This window comes from Sceloporus undulatus, unplaced genomic scaffold, assembly GCF_019175285.1.
Source record: "Sceloporus undulatus isolate JIND9_A2432 ecotype Alabama unplaced genomic scaffold, SceUnd_v1.1 scaffold_18, whole genome shotgun sequence".
NCBI classification, from domain to species: Eukaryota; Metazoa; Chordata; class Lepidosauria; order Squamata; family Phrynosomatidae; genus Sceloporus; species Sceloporus undulatus.
In genome coordinates, this window is record NW_024802940.1 from 632257 (window position 1) to 647063 (window position 14807).

A 14807-nucleotide genomic window follows, 5' to 3' on the forward strand; every position below is an offset into this window, starting at 1 on the left:
AAATAAAGGTCTATATGGTTTTATTTGTAAAAGGCTAATACATAAATATATACAAAAGCTGTGGTAACTGCAATTTTTATTTTGGATAGCCTATGTTTTGCTACAATGCTCCTGCTTTGCCTCTTCTTTTCTTCTTTTTTTTTTCATGGCCCTTTAAAGCTTTTTCTGGTCCCAAAGAGCTAAAGCAGGTGAAGGGACTTTTTAGTTCACTTGCTCAGAAATATATGAAGGCTTTCCAATTTCTTTTCCAATTTTAAAACCTGTATACCATTTTGGATGTATTATTAGTTGACAGAAGAAAGATGTTATATCCTATATCTTTTGAGTCATATGTGCTTCTAGTAGTTCAATGAAGTATCACTTCATACACTTACCTGGGGAGCAAATCCCAATGGATTCAATTTTCAAGTAGGCATAATTAGAACTGCATTGTTATTAGTTAACACATTAAGCCTAATGTTGTCATTGTGATCACCCACAACCATTTTAAAATAAAAGCTGTTGTATTTTCCATTTTCACATTTATTTATTCTCTTGAAAATCATTTCACACTGAGAAAATAAAAAAGACAGATGACATTAATTTCTGAAAGAAAATTTCTGCTGCCAAAAGCATCTTCTAGTTTTGACAGGAACAATAGTTTTGAGGTGACCCAGCTAATAGTCTAGTTTCAGAGCATGAATTTTTTAGGCTCTAGTGAAGCAAGATACACTCAGCAGTGTTAAACACAAGTGGCCATGAAATAAGCAATATGCTGGATTCAGGTGACAAGTCAACTATACTGATGAGATAAATATTAAAAGTATTAAAGCATATTTTATTTGGTGTACCCTTCTCTTAGTTATCTGAACTGAGCTTGTGAGTAAGGCAGGCCTCATGAAATAGCAGCTTTTCTTATTTATCAAAGACTATTTTCCAGCACCATTTTATTCATGGCAACATCAATTCACCATCACTTATGGTCATCTTCACCTCGTCATCCTAGATAGGGTGGCCGTCCAGATGTTATTAGACTGCACCTCCCCACATTCTTCACCATCGACTATACTGGCTAAGGCTGCTGGATCTTGAAGTCCAAGAACATCTGGAGGGATGCTTGATTCCTGCATTTTAGCAAGCACGGCATATACAACAGTCTATAGCTGACAGGTATCCTCTCTCCAGCTAATCAAAAATAAAGCAAAACAAAAACCCGTGTGACTTGACAGGAAGCAGAAAAATAGGTGCCATTTGTTTGTCCTCTGGAGCCTTGCTCTGGGTTCAATGTAATTTTCTCTCATTGTAATCTCTGCATGAAAACAGTGCCCAACATTTTTGTTTCATTCCCCCCCCCCCTTCTGAAACCTGTTTCAGCCTTGCTAGTGAAGAAATGAAAAAATCCAACTGACAGTTGACAAAACAAGAAGACAAAATACTCATAGTTTCAAGTTAAAACATATGGTAATCTTTGTTAGTATGTAGTTGACTGAGCTCATAGATGAAATTGGAATTACAAGGGGAGGGAACACTGATGAAAATTTTCCTGGTTTTAAAAATCCTCATTTTCCTCTTGATATGAGTTTCTATCTCATCTCCTGTAACAGGTTTTTGTTTTTTGCTCCCAGATTTACCATTTGTTTTACAAAGCAAGTACAGTGTGCCCACGTCATACATGGGCGCGCTTTATGCAGATTTGAGATTACGCGCGCAAGCCGCGGGGCGTGCGCAGGGCGGCGCGTCCCATTCAACTGAATGGGTGCGTGCACCCATTGCGCCGCCGCACACGAGCCCCATTGTTTCCAATGGGGCTTGAGCATAGGAGGAATTCGCGTTACGCAGAGGGGTCCGGAACGGATCCCCCGCGTAAGGAGAGGGCTGACTGTATACCTTAATATAAAACAATTCTTAGAATCTAGAAAAAATACAGAATTGAGTTCTGAATGATCCAACTACTCCTAGGATTAAAGTAATAGGGAGGGTTATACCAGGATGGGAATTATCCAGCAGTCAGAGGTCTTCATTAACCCTTCATTGGTGTAATATGCCCAAGTAACTCTGAAATACCCTATTTTACAGTTTTCTTGACAAGATTTATTCTGAAGAGATTTGACACCACTGTCTTTCTATTAAGCTGAGAATGTGTGACTTGCCCTAGGTGGCTTTCCTAGCTGAGTAAGGATTTGAACCCTGGTCTTCCAGAATCCAAAACTCAGACCAACTTAGCTTTGTTTTTTAGAATTTACTGCAGGGTAGCTATATTTATTTGTTTGCAGTAAAAAGAAATAGATAATCTTGAGACACCTTAAAGAGGAACAAATTTGTTATGGTATAAACAGAATCAGTACATGAACTGTTATCTCAAGCTCAGGGAAGATGGGGGGAGATATGGTGGGGGGAGGTGAGAAAGAAAAGAAATGTATGAAGTACAGACAGTGGCAATCATGTTCCTTGGCACAGACTGTTCAGAATACAACTGGTACCAATAGGAAATATTCTGCCATTGCATAATACATGGAATGTCTTGTCTTTTTCTTCCTCTTCTTTTTAAAAAAGCCTTTAATCTGATTCAAGAGAGGAGACATTCTAAATGTAACAAGTGTGCTCCCTCTCCTGGGTAAAAGCAGTAAAACACTTAAATACTGTATAATTTCCCCCCACCTTCTTTCTGTTCTACTAAATGCAAAATATAACTGTGTGTTAAAAAAAAAAATAAGTGTCAAACAGCAGTTGTCAAAATAATACCTGTTTACTAGCTGTATAAAGTAAGCTGCTCTATTTCCCTTTCTTCAAAATCTTAGAAGCTCAATTAAGTCAGTAAGTTCAAATGATTTTAGGTCAGTAAGTAATGCTTTGTTTGGTTTTGGACAGAAAAGTTCATGTTCTCTTATTGAGTTAATGTAAGGGCTTGTAAGGAAACTCAAGTTTCATATAAGCTATTTCTCCACAGTAGCCGATTCTAGAAGCTATAAAAAGCTGTAACACACACAAAAAAATCTGATGTATTTCCTATTTTTGTTTTGTTGTTAAGTGCCTTTGCGTCGATCTCAACCCATGCTGTCCTCTACTGCTCTGCCCAACTCCTGCAAACTCATATTCATGGTCTCTTTAATAAAGTCCATCCATCTAGCATGTGACCGTCCTCTCTTTCTACTTCCTTCTATCTTTCCTAACTTTATTGCTTTTTCCAACGATTCATGCCTTCTCATGATGTGTCCGACGTACGACAGTCTAAGTTTTGTCATCTTGGCTTCTAGGGATATTACTGGCTTGATCTGCTCCAGGACCCATTGGTTTGTCCTTTTAGCTGTCTATGGAATCCTCAGCACTCTTCTCCAGCACCACATCTCAAATGAGTTGATTTTCCTCATATCTTCTTTCTTAACTGTCCAACTCTCACATCCATAACATGGTAATAGGGAATATAATGGCTTCTATGATTCTAACTGTGAAGACACACCCAACTAAAGGTGGTGGCAGGTTTGGGTGTGCAACGCCAGTACCCTGGTGAGATCAAACTCTTCTACCCCAAAAGGCTCAGAAGTTGAATGTAAAGTTCAAATAAGGGGGAAGTTTAATTTAAAGAACAAAAATAAAGAGTTTTCTCCTCCTCGGCTCTAAATAACTTGAAATAAAAGATACTTTACATACTTTCAGCAATCTTCAGGGTGTCATCTTTCTGGGTCTGATCTTGGTTTGGTCTCCTCTCTCAATGGAGCTGGTGCAGGGTCTTTCAGCTCCTGAATTCTTTGTCTTGAAGTAGGTAACTAATTTCTGGTAACTGATTTGGCTAACTTGTTCTTGGTAACTGATTCAGCTAACGTGTAAGAAATGCCCTTTCCGGCTGTCTGGGCCTGTTTGCCACCAAAAGACAGCTCTCTGCCTGCTCACAGCAAAGAATGCTCCAAACTAAAAAGCCTCTAGCTAAAGCAGAGCATGCTGGGAAAGGGCAAACCAAACCTGGAAAAATGCAGGGGATCCTACGGATCCTCCCACAACTAATACAATGAATTTTCCTACACTAAAATATTCTATGGCCTGAACCAACACGAAAGAAAATGCAGGGGGAGATTCAAATAGTCCTGGCAGGACATCACACTAACCTTTGTGCTGAGTTGTATGTCTTTGCATTTTAGGATTTTTTTCTAGTTCTTTCATAGCTACCCTCCCCATTCTTAATCTTCTTCTGATTTCCTGGCTGAGGTCCCCGTTCTGGTCAGTGTTTGATCCCAGATATGAGAAGTCTTTTACTATTTCGATTTCCTCATTGTCTAGTTTGAATGTGTGTAAGTTCTCTGTGGTCATTATTTTTGTTTTCTTTATGTTCAACAGTAAGCCTGCATTTGCACTTTCTTCTTTGATCTTTCTTAGTAGTTGTTCCAAGTCTGTGAGGTTCTCTGCTAGTATTATGGCGTCACCAACATATCTCAGATTATTGATATTTCTTCCTCCTATTTTCACTCCATGTTCAAGCCTACTTTCTTTACAATGTGTTCTGCATATAAGTTGAACAGGTAGGGTGATAGGATACAGCCTTGTGCGATCCCTTTGCCAATTGGGAACCATTCTGTTTTTCCGTGTTCTGTTCTGACAGTAACCTCTTCTCTTGAGTACAGATTCTCATTAGGACTATCAGATGTTGGCATTCCCTTGTCTTTAAGAGTATTCCTTAGCCTTTCATGATCTATGCAGTCAAAGGCTTTGCTATAGTCTATAAACCAAATGCTGGTTTTCTTTTGGAACTCCCTGCTGTGCAACGTTAACCATCGTAAATTTGTGATGTGATCCCTAGTGCCTCTTCCTTTCCTGAACCCTGCTTGTGCCTCTGGGATTTCTCTCACCATGTATGGTTGGAGTCTATGTTGTAGAACTTTTGAGGATAATTTTGCTTGCATACGAGATTACTGCTAGCGTCCTATAGTTGCCACAGTCTCTTGTATCCCCTTTTTTGTGGATGGGGATGTATATTGATCTTTTCCAATCTGTTGGTCATAAGTTTTCCACATCTATTGACATATGTTGGTTAGCACTAGAGTTGACTCTGTCAATGTGGATTGAAACATTTCTATTAGAATATCATCTGGAGACTTGTTTTTTGCCATTTCTTTTATTGCAGCGTCCACCTCAGTTTTTAGAATCTGTGGTTCATATTCATATAGATCTTCATTCCATGTGTCCTTCATGTTGTCATCTCTTTTATGTAATTTTTCTGTGTATTGCATCCAATGTCTTTTTATTCCTCCCAGTCTTGAATTGTTTGTTATTTTTATTGTCATAGAGCATCCCGGTCCTTGGTTTGACTTTTCATTTGATTTCTTGAATCTTGTGGAATAAGTCTCTTGTTCTTCCCTTTTTGTTGTCATCTTCTATTTCTCTGCATTGGTCATTGTAGTAATTTTCCTTATCTTTGCGCACTAATTGTTGTGCTGTTGCATTCATGGTTTTTAGTTTATTCCTATCTCCTTTTTGTTTTGTTTCTCTTCTTTCTTTTACTGCTTGTAGCATTTTATATGTCATCCATGGATTCTTCACTTTCTTTTCATCTGTTGGAAGTGTCTTTGTGCATTCCGCTTTTATTATGTCCCTGGCTTCAAACCAAAGCTCTATTATACTTAGTACTGCAAATCTGTTTCTTATATTGCCAATAAATTGTGTGGAAATGTTGTTTAAATCATATTTTGGTATGATGACTGGTTTTGTTCTCTTCTTGAGTTTTACTTTTATTTTAGATATGAGTAATTTGTGATCTGTGCCACAATCAGTATCTGGTCTAGTCTTGGCCACCAGTATGGAACTTCACCATCTTTTACTTCCAATTATATAATCTATTTGGTTTTTGTGTTGGCCATTTGGTGATGTCCATATGTATAATCTTTTCTCTGGTTGTATGAAAAATATGTTTGCAATGAAAGGGTTATTGGCTTCACATCTATCAGACACTCACCTGCTTCATTTCTCTTGTCTAATCCAAATGTGCCTATTGTTTTTGATTCTTCTTTGCTTCCAGTTTTGGTGTTCCAGTCTCCAGTGATCTGCTTGACATCTTGTTCTGGTGTGTTGTCAATTTCTTCCTGTACTCCTTCATAGAACCTATCAATTTCTTTCTGTTCTGCCTCAGTGGTTGGTGCATACACTTGAATTATAGTGGTATTCATGGAGCCTTATTGAGATGATTTGGTCTGATTTTGCATTGTATCCTCTGACTGCTTTTGCAACATCTTTTCTTATTATGAAAGCCACTCCATTTGTCTTTTCATTCCCTGAGTAGAACACTGTGTGATTGTCTGATTCAAAGTGGCCCATTACTGTCCATTTTAACTCACTCTCCCCCAGTATTGCTATGTTCATGCATTCCATTTCCATTTTTATATCCCACGTCCCTATTTTGTGTGTGATGTTACTTCTGATGGGATTTGTCTTTCTGAGCGTGTTTACTACTTGCTTCATCATTTTTGACTGCTCTTAGCTGTTCTTGCAAGTGTGTTTTCCTTTAGTTTTTATCTATCTCTCTGTTAGTGCATTTGTCCTGCTTGTGAAACACTTTCAATGTCTCATCACAGGGTTTACTAGGTGATGGGATTACACAAAGAGGGCCACCTACACCTCCCTGTGTACAGCACTAACAGGTCTTAGCTATGATGTCACTGCTGTTCTTTCACTTTTGTATACCATGTTTCTAAACAGTGCCATGGAATGACATAGAAATGTGAAGATATTTTAAGGGAGTTCTATGAAAACAGTACATTAAAACTGTTGTTAAAAGCTAGATCAAGACAATAACTAATGAAAAACCAATGGGGAGGTTGTAGACATGTACTTGTTAGGGCAGTGGACACCCTCCAAGTTTACCTGTCTTCTAGACATGTGTACAAATTAGAGCACATTTGCAGCCTCAGGTTTGTCAGCTCTTCCATCCCTTTTTATTCTTCAAACGACTGTGAGGACATCAGAAGCTCTTGCTTCCATGTTAACTAACTTCACATTAGCATTATGTTCAAGTCTGGAAAAACTGATAGTGGCTAGCTGGACCATGCTTTATATTATTCTATTGATCTGGAATTAAAATTAGCAATAGTCCAGAGTCTGGAATGTTCAATGAAAAATAAACAGAAAGTTTCTGATCTTGAAACTGCACCTGAGCAGAAGAGTGGCAGGGGGAGTTGAAAAACTTGTAATTCTTATAACCCTATAACAATAAACCCAGCCTCAGGCCCTAAAGGAATGTCAAGGGAAGCAACTCCAGAATGTGGGAGTTACTATTGAGAATCTCTTCCCATATTTCTCTGGGAGAGTATGCTTAGCAGTTATTTAAGGATCATAGTCATTGCCCTTCAGAAACTTCAGACCTCTAAGAGAAAATATCCAGCATTCTAGAGCAATATCCAGAAGATTATAAGAAGATCAATGCATTAATTTACTAACACTAAAAAAGCAAGCTGCATCACCACAAAACATTGGTTTGGATGTAATATTAAACATGGTTGGTGTAATCAAATTATGGTTTGCTTATACTTCAAAACCCAGCCAAGTTAACTAACCATGATTTGTCTGAGAGAAAAAATGAAACCACAGTTTGAACTGATTTGTGAGTATGCATTACCTGGTTTAACATTACATCCAAAAAAAGTTCCTCACTCTGTAATAGGGGTTGGGAATTATGTAGCTTTCCAGGTAATACTGGACTATAACTCCCAGCGTTCCTCACCACTGACTATGCTATCTAGCACTTTCGGAAGTTGCTTTTCAACATCTGGAAGGCCACATGATTCCTACCCTTAGTTTATGAGAAACAGAAGCTTCTTACTTTTAGTGAGTCCTGTAACTCAGCAACTGATACTGTGCCATCTTCTTCCTCATCATCACTCAGTTGTTCTTGAGTACAGTAATGTGTGCTGTATGCTGAATGGTCTTCTATTGCCTGTACCCAGTTCTGAGAGAAGAAAATAGACTTTGCTAACATTTATTTATTCATTGTATTTATATTCTACTTTTCTCACAAATGGGATTCAAACTGGCTTAAATGTTAAAATTAAAATAAAGCAGTTGAAAACAATGTGAAGTACAAATATTAAAATATTATTCTGTTAAAACACTATTTTAAAACATTAAAAATTAAAACAATTAAAACATTTAAAATACACAATGCATATTAAAACAGCACAACTAGTTATACATCACTTTGCACTGAAGGCTTGTTTAAATAAAAAGATCTTTGTCAAGCAGAGAAACGACAACAGAGATTGAGCAGTCTGAACCTCCTTCAGGAGCCTGGGAGAAGCCACTGAGAAGGCTCTCTTCCACGTCCCCACCAACTGAACCCAGGAGTATGATGGGATGGAAAGAAAGCCCTCTCCTGAAGATTACAGGCAAGCTCATGTGGGGAGATAGGGTTTTTTAGGTGATGTTTAACATCAATACACACCAGGGATGCTAGCTATTCTGTTTTGGTTTTTAACTAGAACCCCAAGGCCCACCAATCTAGGCTAGAGTCAATTATCTACTGCACCTCTTGCACCATACCCTGGGGTGACCATATACATAAAGTTACATTTGAGTTAGTACACACCAGGGATTCCAACAGCTTAAATTTTAAAATCTCCATTGTTCAACAACTGGGAGTTTGAGATCCTTGCCAATCTACCACAAATCACCTAGAGATCTATCAGTACATTATGATGTACTCTCTAGCCTCAGAGGATAAATCTTGGTTGTCAACATCAACTAAGAGGAAGTGCAAGAAGTTAGCTAGTAATAGATGAACTGTAGTGATGAGACTAGGACTGTTCAGGAATGGCATTTTTTTTTAAAGAGCAGATCTTGAGATAACTTCTCATTTAAGACCAACAGGTCATGTGGCAAGCAGATAATAAGGCATTTCTTAATTAAAATGTATGGGTCATCAGCATTATACAAATGAATATATTCAAGAGTGGAAGACTTTTTTTCATTTGTTTTTGTAATACCTTCAAGCCATCTTCTAGAAAAGGATGCTTTGATCTTGCTGCACAAATGGACGTGTGGAGGAAGTTACAAGGAAGTTAAGATTATTTGAAGGAAGAGTTTCAGACAGCATTAGAAGACTAAATTAATTACTGTTTCAAGTTGCTCATGATGCAAAAGGAAAGGAAAAAGTGCATAGTGTTGTTCATCATAGCAATTCTACTGAAATATCTTTCTTCTAATATACAATCATATTAACTACAAAATTTCAACCCCTAGGAAATGTCACCCGTCTAAGCATTTCATTCCAGCTCCAATCCATGCATTTAATCCACAGGGAGTAACACGCACCTCTCTTGACTGTTGTTGATTGGTCTTGGGAACTTTAAAACTGTAAACTGTATTATCAAAGCACTTGATAGAGAAGAGACAGCCATCTGAACCTTTAACCTTCAAGAGAAAGTAGAGTGATGAGGTATGCCTGTTGAGCATACAAATCAGATCAGCAAAAGTGACTGGATTAGGCTCATCATATTACTATGTTCCCCAGCTGGCCTGGATTTTGGATCCTGTTAATGGTAGTACTGTCACTTTATAATTTTTGTATTGTATTTTATTATGGTTTTATTAAATACTTATTTGCATATGACTGAAAATGTTGTGATTCATATGTAGAAATAAATGAACAAATTTTGTGTATGTATTAAATTACTACTGTCCAGCAGAAGGTGAGTGACAAAACTGCAAACCAAAATGAATTTTGCAAAAACAAAACAGAGTTTGAATTTTATTACCCACTTAAAGTGTATCTACTTATCCATATTAGAAACTGCTCTGTGGTACAAACAGCATTTTAATGTCAGCTGGGACATTTAATTTCCAAATGTGTATTCTAAACTACAAAGCCAGCTCTAGAAACCCAGGTTGCACTATTAAATAATATCACAAGAACAATCTTCTTAATTTTGCATACTGTGGAGGCCACAGCACTTAATACACAAAACCAAGTTTACAGTCCACATTTTACTACAGATTTTGAAATTATTGTTTCTCCCTTTGATTCAGCCTCAACTTTATGCAACTACATTCCAAGATGTATCTGACTAAGAATTCTTGGATCCCTACATGTAGTCAAGGCGTGCAGCCAGCTGCTAGTTCCAATGAGAGCAGATCCATTAAATCAATGGAACTTATGTATTTGTCGACTTACCATGTCCGCTGTGTAAGTAAAAGCTGAAATGTGTATTTGTGCATCAGTTTGTTACTAAGGACAAGACTTGTTATAAAACTACAAAGTGTAGAACTCAGAAGATAAATCCTAAAGAAAGGAAGGCACTGGGAACATAAAGCCTCAGTGTGCCAAGTACAAGAGCTGTTTACAATAACAAAAGAAAAAGATCACCATAATCTACACAGAGATCTGTACTCAAAGAGTATCCCCAGCACTCCTCAACATATAAAACAAGGATAAGAGTCATACAGCCTCTCAGATATTGTTGGACTTCATCTCTCAACAGTCCTAATCAGCACAGAAAATAGTGAAGGAACTAGAACTTGCAGGCCAACAACATCTAAAACAGTGGTTCCCAACCTTTCTAATGCCGCAACCCTTTAATACAGTTCCTCATGTTGTGGCGACCCCCAACCATACAATTATTTTCATTGCTACATGCAAATATGTGTTTTCCGATGGTCTTAGGCGACCCTTGTGAAAGGGTCATTCGACCCCCAAAGGGGTCCCGACCCACAGGTTGGGAACCACTGATCTAAAAGGTCTCATGGTCTCACACAGCATATATATTGCTCTTTTTATTATAAAGTTCCAGGCGTTTCACCAATAAAAATCAGAATATAGAAAACCTGAATAACATGCAGAGGTTATGACAAAAAATCATTTTGCTCTAGGTAAGTAATGTATGCGCTTGTATCAAGGAACCCACATTTAAACCTGAAAACACTAGATCATTCTTGCTTCCCTATAAAACAGATATTTCTAAGTTTGCTTACTGTGCAAATGGCTTGTGTTAAGTGTTTGCATCCTTGGCGGCGATTACTGTTGCCAATATCAGCCCTTCCAAAATAAAATAAAAGGGAGAAAGAGCAGTTAATCATTATAATAATCAATATTCTAGTCCCTGGACTGAAGTTTAATTTCACACTTACTGTTTTTGGTACCAGGAGAGAACTCCATGTTCCAGTACTACCCAATATGGTTTCCAACCAAAGAAACGTGAACTCTTAAAAAAAGAAGAAAGAAATTCAGCTTCAACAACTAATGTTTATGAATTATAGCAAATAGCAAGAAGCATTGCTGAACAATGTGATAAACAGTGCATTTTAATTGGGTTAATTTCTCTTCTAACTTGCAAATTTTGAAGTTACTTCTTTGGCATTTGGTCTCAAGTCACATAAAACAAAAGTACTGCCTTTTGCAGAGTTTAACTGTCTTAGAGATCAAAAGATGAATTTTTAGAGACTGTGTTATCATCAAAAAGGAGTGGAACCAAGGGGAAAAACAGACCACCCCGATTCAGTAGTGTCCCGCCACCCCTTTCAGCATCGAATTGGGGCTGCGGCAACCGCACACTGCGGCCCTGATCCGGCGCTTTGCCGCATCGATAAGAAACGGCAAAATGCTGCTCCTTTTAGAGCTGGCAAAAGGGGCCTTTGCCGCGGCACTTTCCGGTGCTCCTTTTGGCATGTGTCATTTGAACGCTGTGCCAAAGGAGCATCACGATCCCACCCAACATGTGGCCAGTCGGCGTGGGGGTGTGTGTCATGCAGTTGCCACGCCCCCACTTCATCCTGATGCTGGCATTTCTAGCCGGTCTGTTTTGCCCCTAAGTGATCTTGACAGCAAGTTTTTTTAAAACACAAAAAGTCAATATGTACTCTATATCATGATGATCAAGTTACACTATATACAATACACTATTCACTCATAATATGGGAATCAAACATCGCCTTGATCTTTCACTCATCCACAGAAATATAAGAAAATAGATTCTATTTGTACAGTATGAAGAGCCACCTGATGGGAAGAGCTTTTTGGCTGTGGAATGAGCTGCATTGGAGGGTGCTAGACTCTCCTTCTTCGGAGGTCTTTAAACAATGGTTAGATAGACATGTTTCTGCAGTGCTTTAGTTCTATATTTGTATATGGTAGGGACTTGGGACTAATGGCCCTCATGGTCCCTTCCAGATCCAAGATTCTATGACCTCCTATCTCCATATCAGTTTAGCAGCACATACAACTAGTCTGAATGGAGATGTCAGAGAGGGTAAGAGCCGGTGTGGTGTCGTGGTTTGAGAAAAATCCCACGACAGGGTTGTTTTAGGGTCACCATCAAGTTAGAAATGACTTGAAGGCACCCACCAAAATCAAGTCAGAGAGGATGACATGTATTAGCTCTCAAAACTAAAACATGCCACTGTAAGACCTTGCCCTACTCTCAAAGGAGGGACTGGTGCCTGGGAAGGATGATCTGGCCCTGGAAGCATAGAATGCTTAAGAGGTCAGCTGCCTGACAGATCCATTGTCACCTTATACAACTTTTGAAGGTTCATGGCCAGTGTCACAATTTGTATTTTTCTGAGGCCTATTACATTATGACCCCACTTCCACAGGTATGTGCTTAAATATCTGAAGTTTGTGTATTATTTGTACCTCATCAATGCATCTGAAGAAGTGGACTGAAATCCAGAGGTTCATGTTAAAACAAGTCAAAAGTCTTCCTAGTGCCACTATATTCCTCCCCCTCCTCCCCCCCTTTTTTAGAAGCAAACATTACTCATTTGGAGCTTTCCATGGTGCTGCAATTACTGATCTGCCCAGTCCCATCATGCCCTGTAGCCCCTTTGTCAAGATCAGCCTACTCAGATAAAATATATATACAGTCAGCCCTTGATATTTGTGGCTTTGGCATTCGTGAATTTGGTTATTTGTGAGTTTTCAAGGGCTCTCCTGGCCCCTCCCATGCCCGTGACAGTTGGCTAGAGCTGACCCAGACATCAGAGGGAAGTGGATGGGGCTCGTGTGCTTATTTACAAATTTTCCACATTTGTGGGGGTCTTATTCCCCTAAACCTGCCAAATGTGGAGATCCAAACGGCTATTTAACATGATTTCTTATGGAATATTCTTTGTGGTAAAGCTTTGAGTTTAGTTCCATCACCATTTGGATCTACAGGGGATTCCAATCTTGCATCTAATATAAATAAGATATGAGGAAAGATCAACGAAACCTGCATTTTATGAAAAAGTTTTATGCGTTCAGAGGTAAACAAGTCCAAAGTCTAACTCCGTCAAACAGGGCAAACTGGAGATTTTGTTGCACCCCACTTGCCTTTATTATCCCAATGAAAAATAGAAAACAGATGAGCCATACTGAGAAAGGAAAAGCCTTAATGGGAGATAAGAATTTGTACTGGAGAAAGGGGACATGTTGAATTCTGGTGTGCTAGTAAGAGGACATCTGTGGTTGTTCCAAGGTGTTGCGACAGATAACAAACACAAAACAACAGCAGCATGAAAACAAAACAGGGGGGAAGCTGGGTACCTTCCAAAGTAGTCCTTCAAATCGTTTCAAAGGTTTGCTGATCATCTGCAAAAAACAGAACTGAGACGTTAAACACAAGTCTATCTACATTAATAGTACTGTTAATAAATATAGTGGTGTTCCTACCTTCCCAATGACTCCTCCAAGTATTTGCTTCATGTCTGCACCCTGGGCTAAAGCAAGGGGTGTCTGACCTGTTCAAGAGAACAGACAGATTTGCTTCATCAAATCTGACTCAAAATCAGTAAGCTGACATCAACAACAGCAATGACACATGCATTTCACACTTACATCTGGTGATTTAAGGAAAGCAAAGGTTATTGCCTGGGCTTGAGGCATTCAGACAATTTCCCTTAGACTATTTTGATCCAAAATTCTTTCTTTCTTTCTTTCTTTCTTTCATTCATTCATTTATTTATTTCCCGCTCTTTTCCCAGGACTGGGACTCAGAGCGGCTAAATTTACTTACTAAATTAGGCTCAGTTTTGAATGTTAAAAAGATGGAAGCCCTTCCACTATTACTTTTATAGAAGGTAAGCAATAGCATTACTTTCAGCAAGATCAGAAAGCAATTGGCAGAATAGTTGAGCATATGGGCTTTGTAAGAACTACAATAGGATTACTGGGTACTTATCTGCAGCAGCATCTGGCAGTTATTTACTGGCAATTTAAATCCAGATTAAAATTCTGTAATACAAGGCCAATTTACACATTTTTGACAGTGTTCAAGGACAGAAACATAGACAAAACTGCATTTAAAAAAATGAATTGTTTACAGTTCACACATTCCCTTAGCCTTTCAGATGAAAGGAATGTTTGATCTCATTAAATGAAACAGTGTCACATACCACTTTTGTTCTTTAGTTTAGAGTCCGCGCCACACTTTAGAAGCTTCAAAGCACAGTGCTTGTGGGCACGGTACGCTGCACAATGTAATGGTGTATTTCCCATCTGATCAGTGCAATTGATGTCAGGAGGATTTGACCTGTTTAACTAGAGAGAGTTATACAAACATGCATCTGAGCAAGTAGACCAAGTCTACAAAAGCTTATGCTACAACTTCTTCTACACAGTTAGTCTCAAAGGTGCTAAAAGATCCCTTTGCATAATGATATTCCAGACTAATACAGCTATGTTTCTGAATATTTCAAACTAACATGGCTATGTTTCTGAATTATACAAACTGTATAATTCTATTGTGCTTTTAAGCAAGAATCATATCCAGAGCACCTGGCTCACTCTATTACCTTGGATCTGGCTCCTTCATGATTCCCATCTCCTTTGAGATGCAACTAATTTTAGTCTTCAGAAACTAATATTTGGCAATTACATT

At 38.5% G+C, this 14807-nt stretch overlaps 2 protein-coding genes across 5 annotated transcripts in view; one reads left to right on the forward strand and one right to left on the reverse strand.

Moving 5' to 3' along the window:
• Nucleotides 1–14807, reverse strand: part of LOC121917438 (oxysterol-binding protein-related protein 1-like) — a 102243-nt gene that overhangs the window by 53878 nt on the left and 33558 nt on the right. For all 4 annotated transcript variants that reach the window (XM_042443404.1, XM_042443408.1, XM_042443407.1 and 1 more), the window contains exons 7-13: nt 14323–14467; nt 13601–13668; nt 13475–13519; nt 11080–11153; nt 10924–10987; nt 9268–9366; nt 7781–7906 (exon numbers count right to left, since the gene is read on the reverse strand). In XM_042443404.1, coding sequence (XP_042299338.1) covers nt 7781–7906; nt 9268–9366; nt 10924–10987; nt 11080–11153; nt 13475–13519; nt 13601–13668; nt 14323–14467 — 621 coding nt within the window. The remainder of the gene's footprint in view (nt 1–7780; nt 7907–9267; nt 9367–10923; nt 10988–11079; nt 11154–13474; nt 13520–13600; nt 13669–14322; nt 14468–14807) is intronic.
• The window catches only part of LOC121917440 (protein IMPACT-like), a 97732-nt gene that overhangs the window by 14258 nt on the left and 68667 nt on the right, over nt 1–14807 (forward strand). The window lies entirely within an intron of this gene.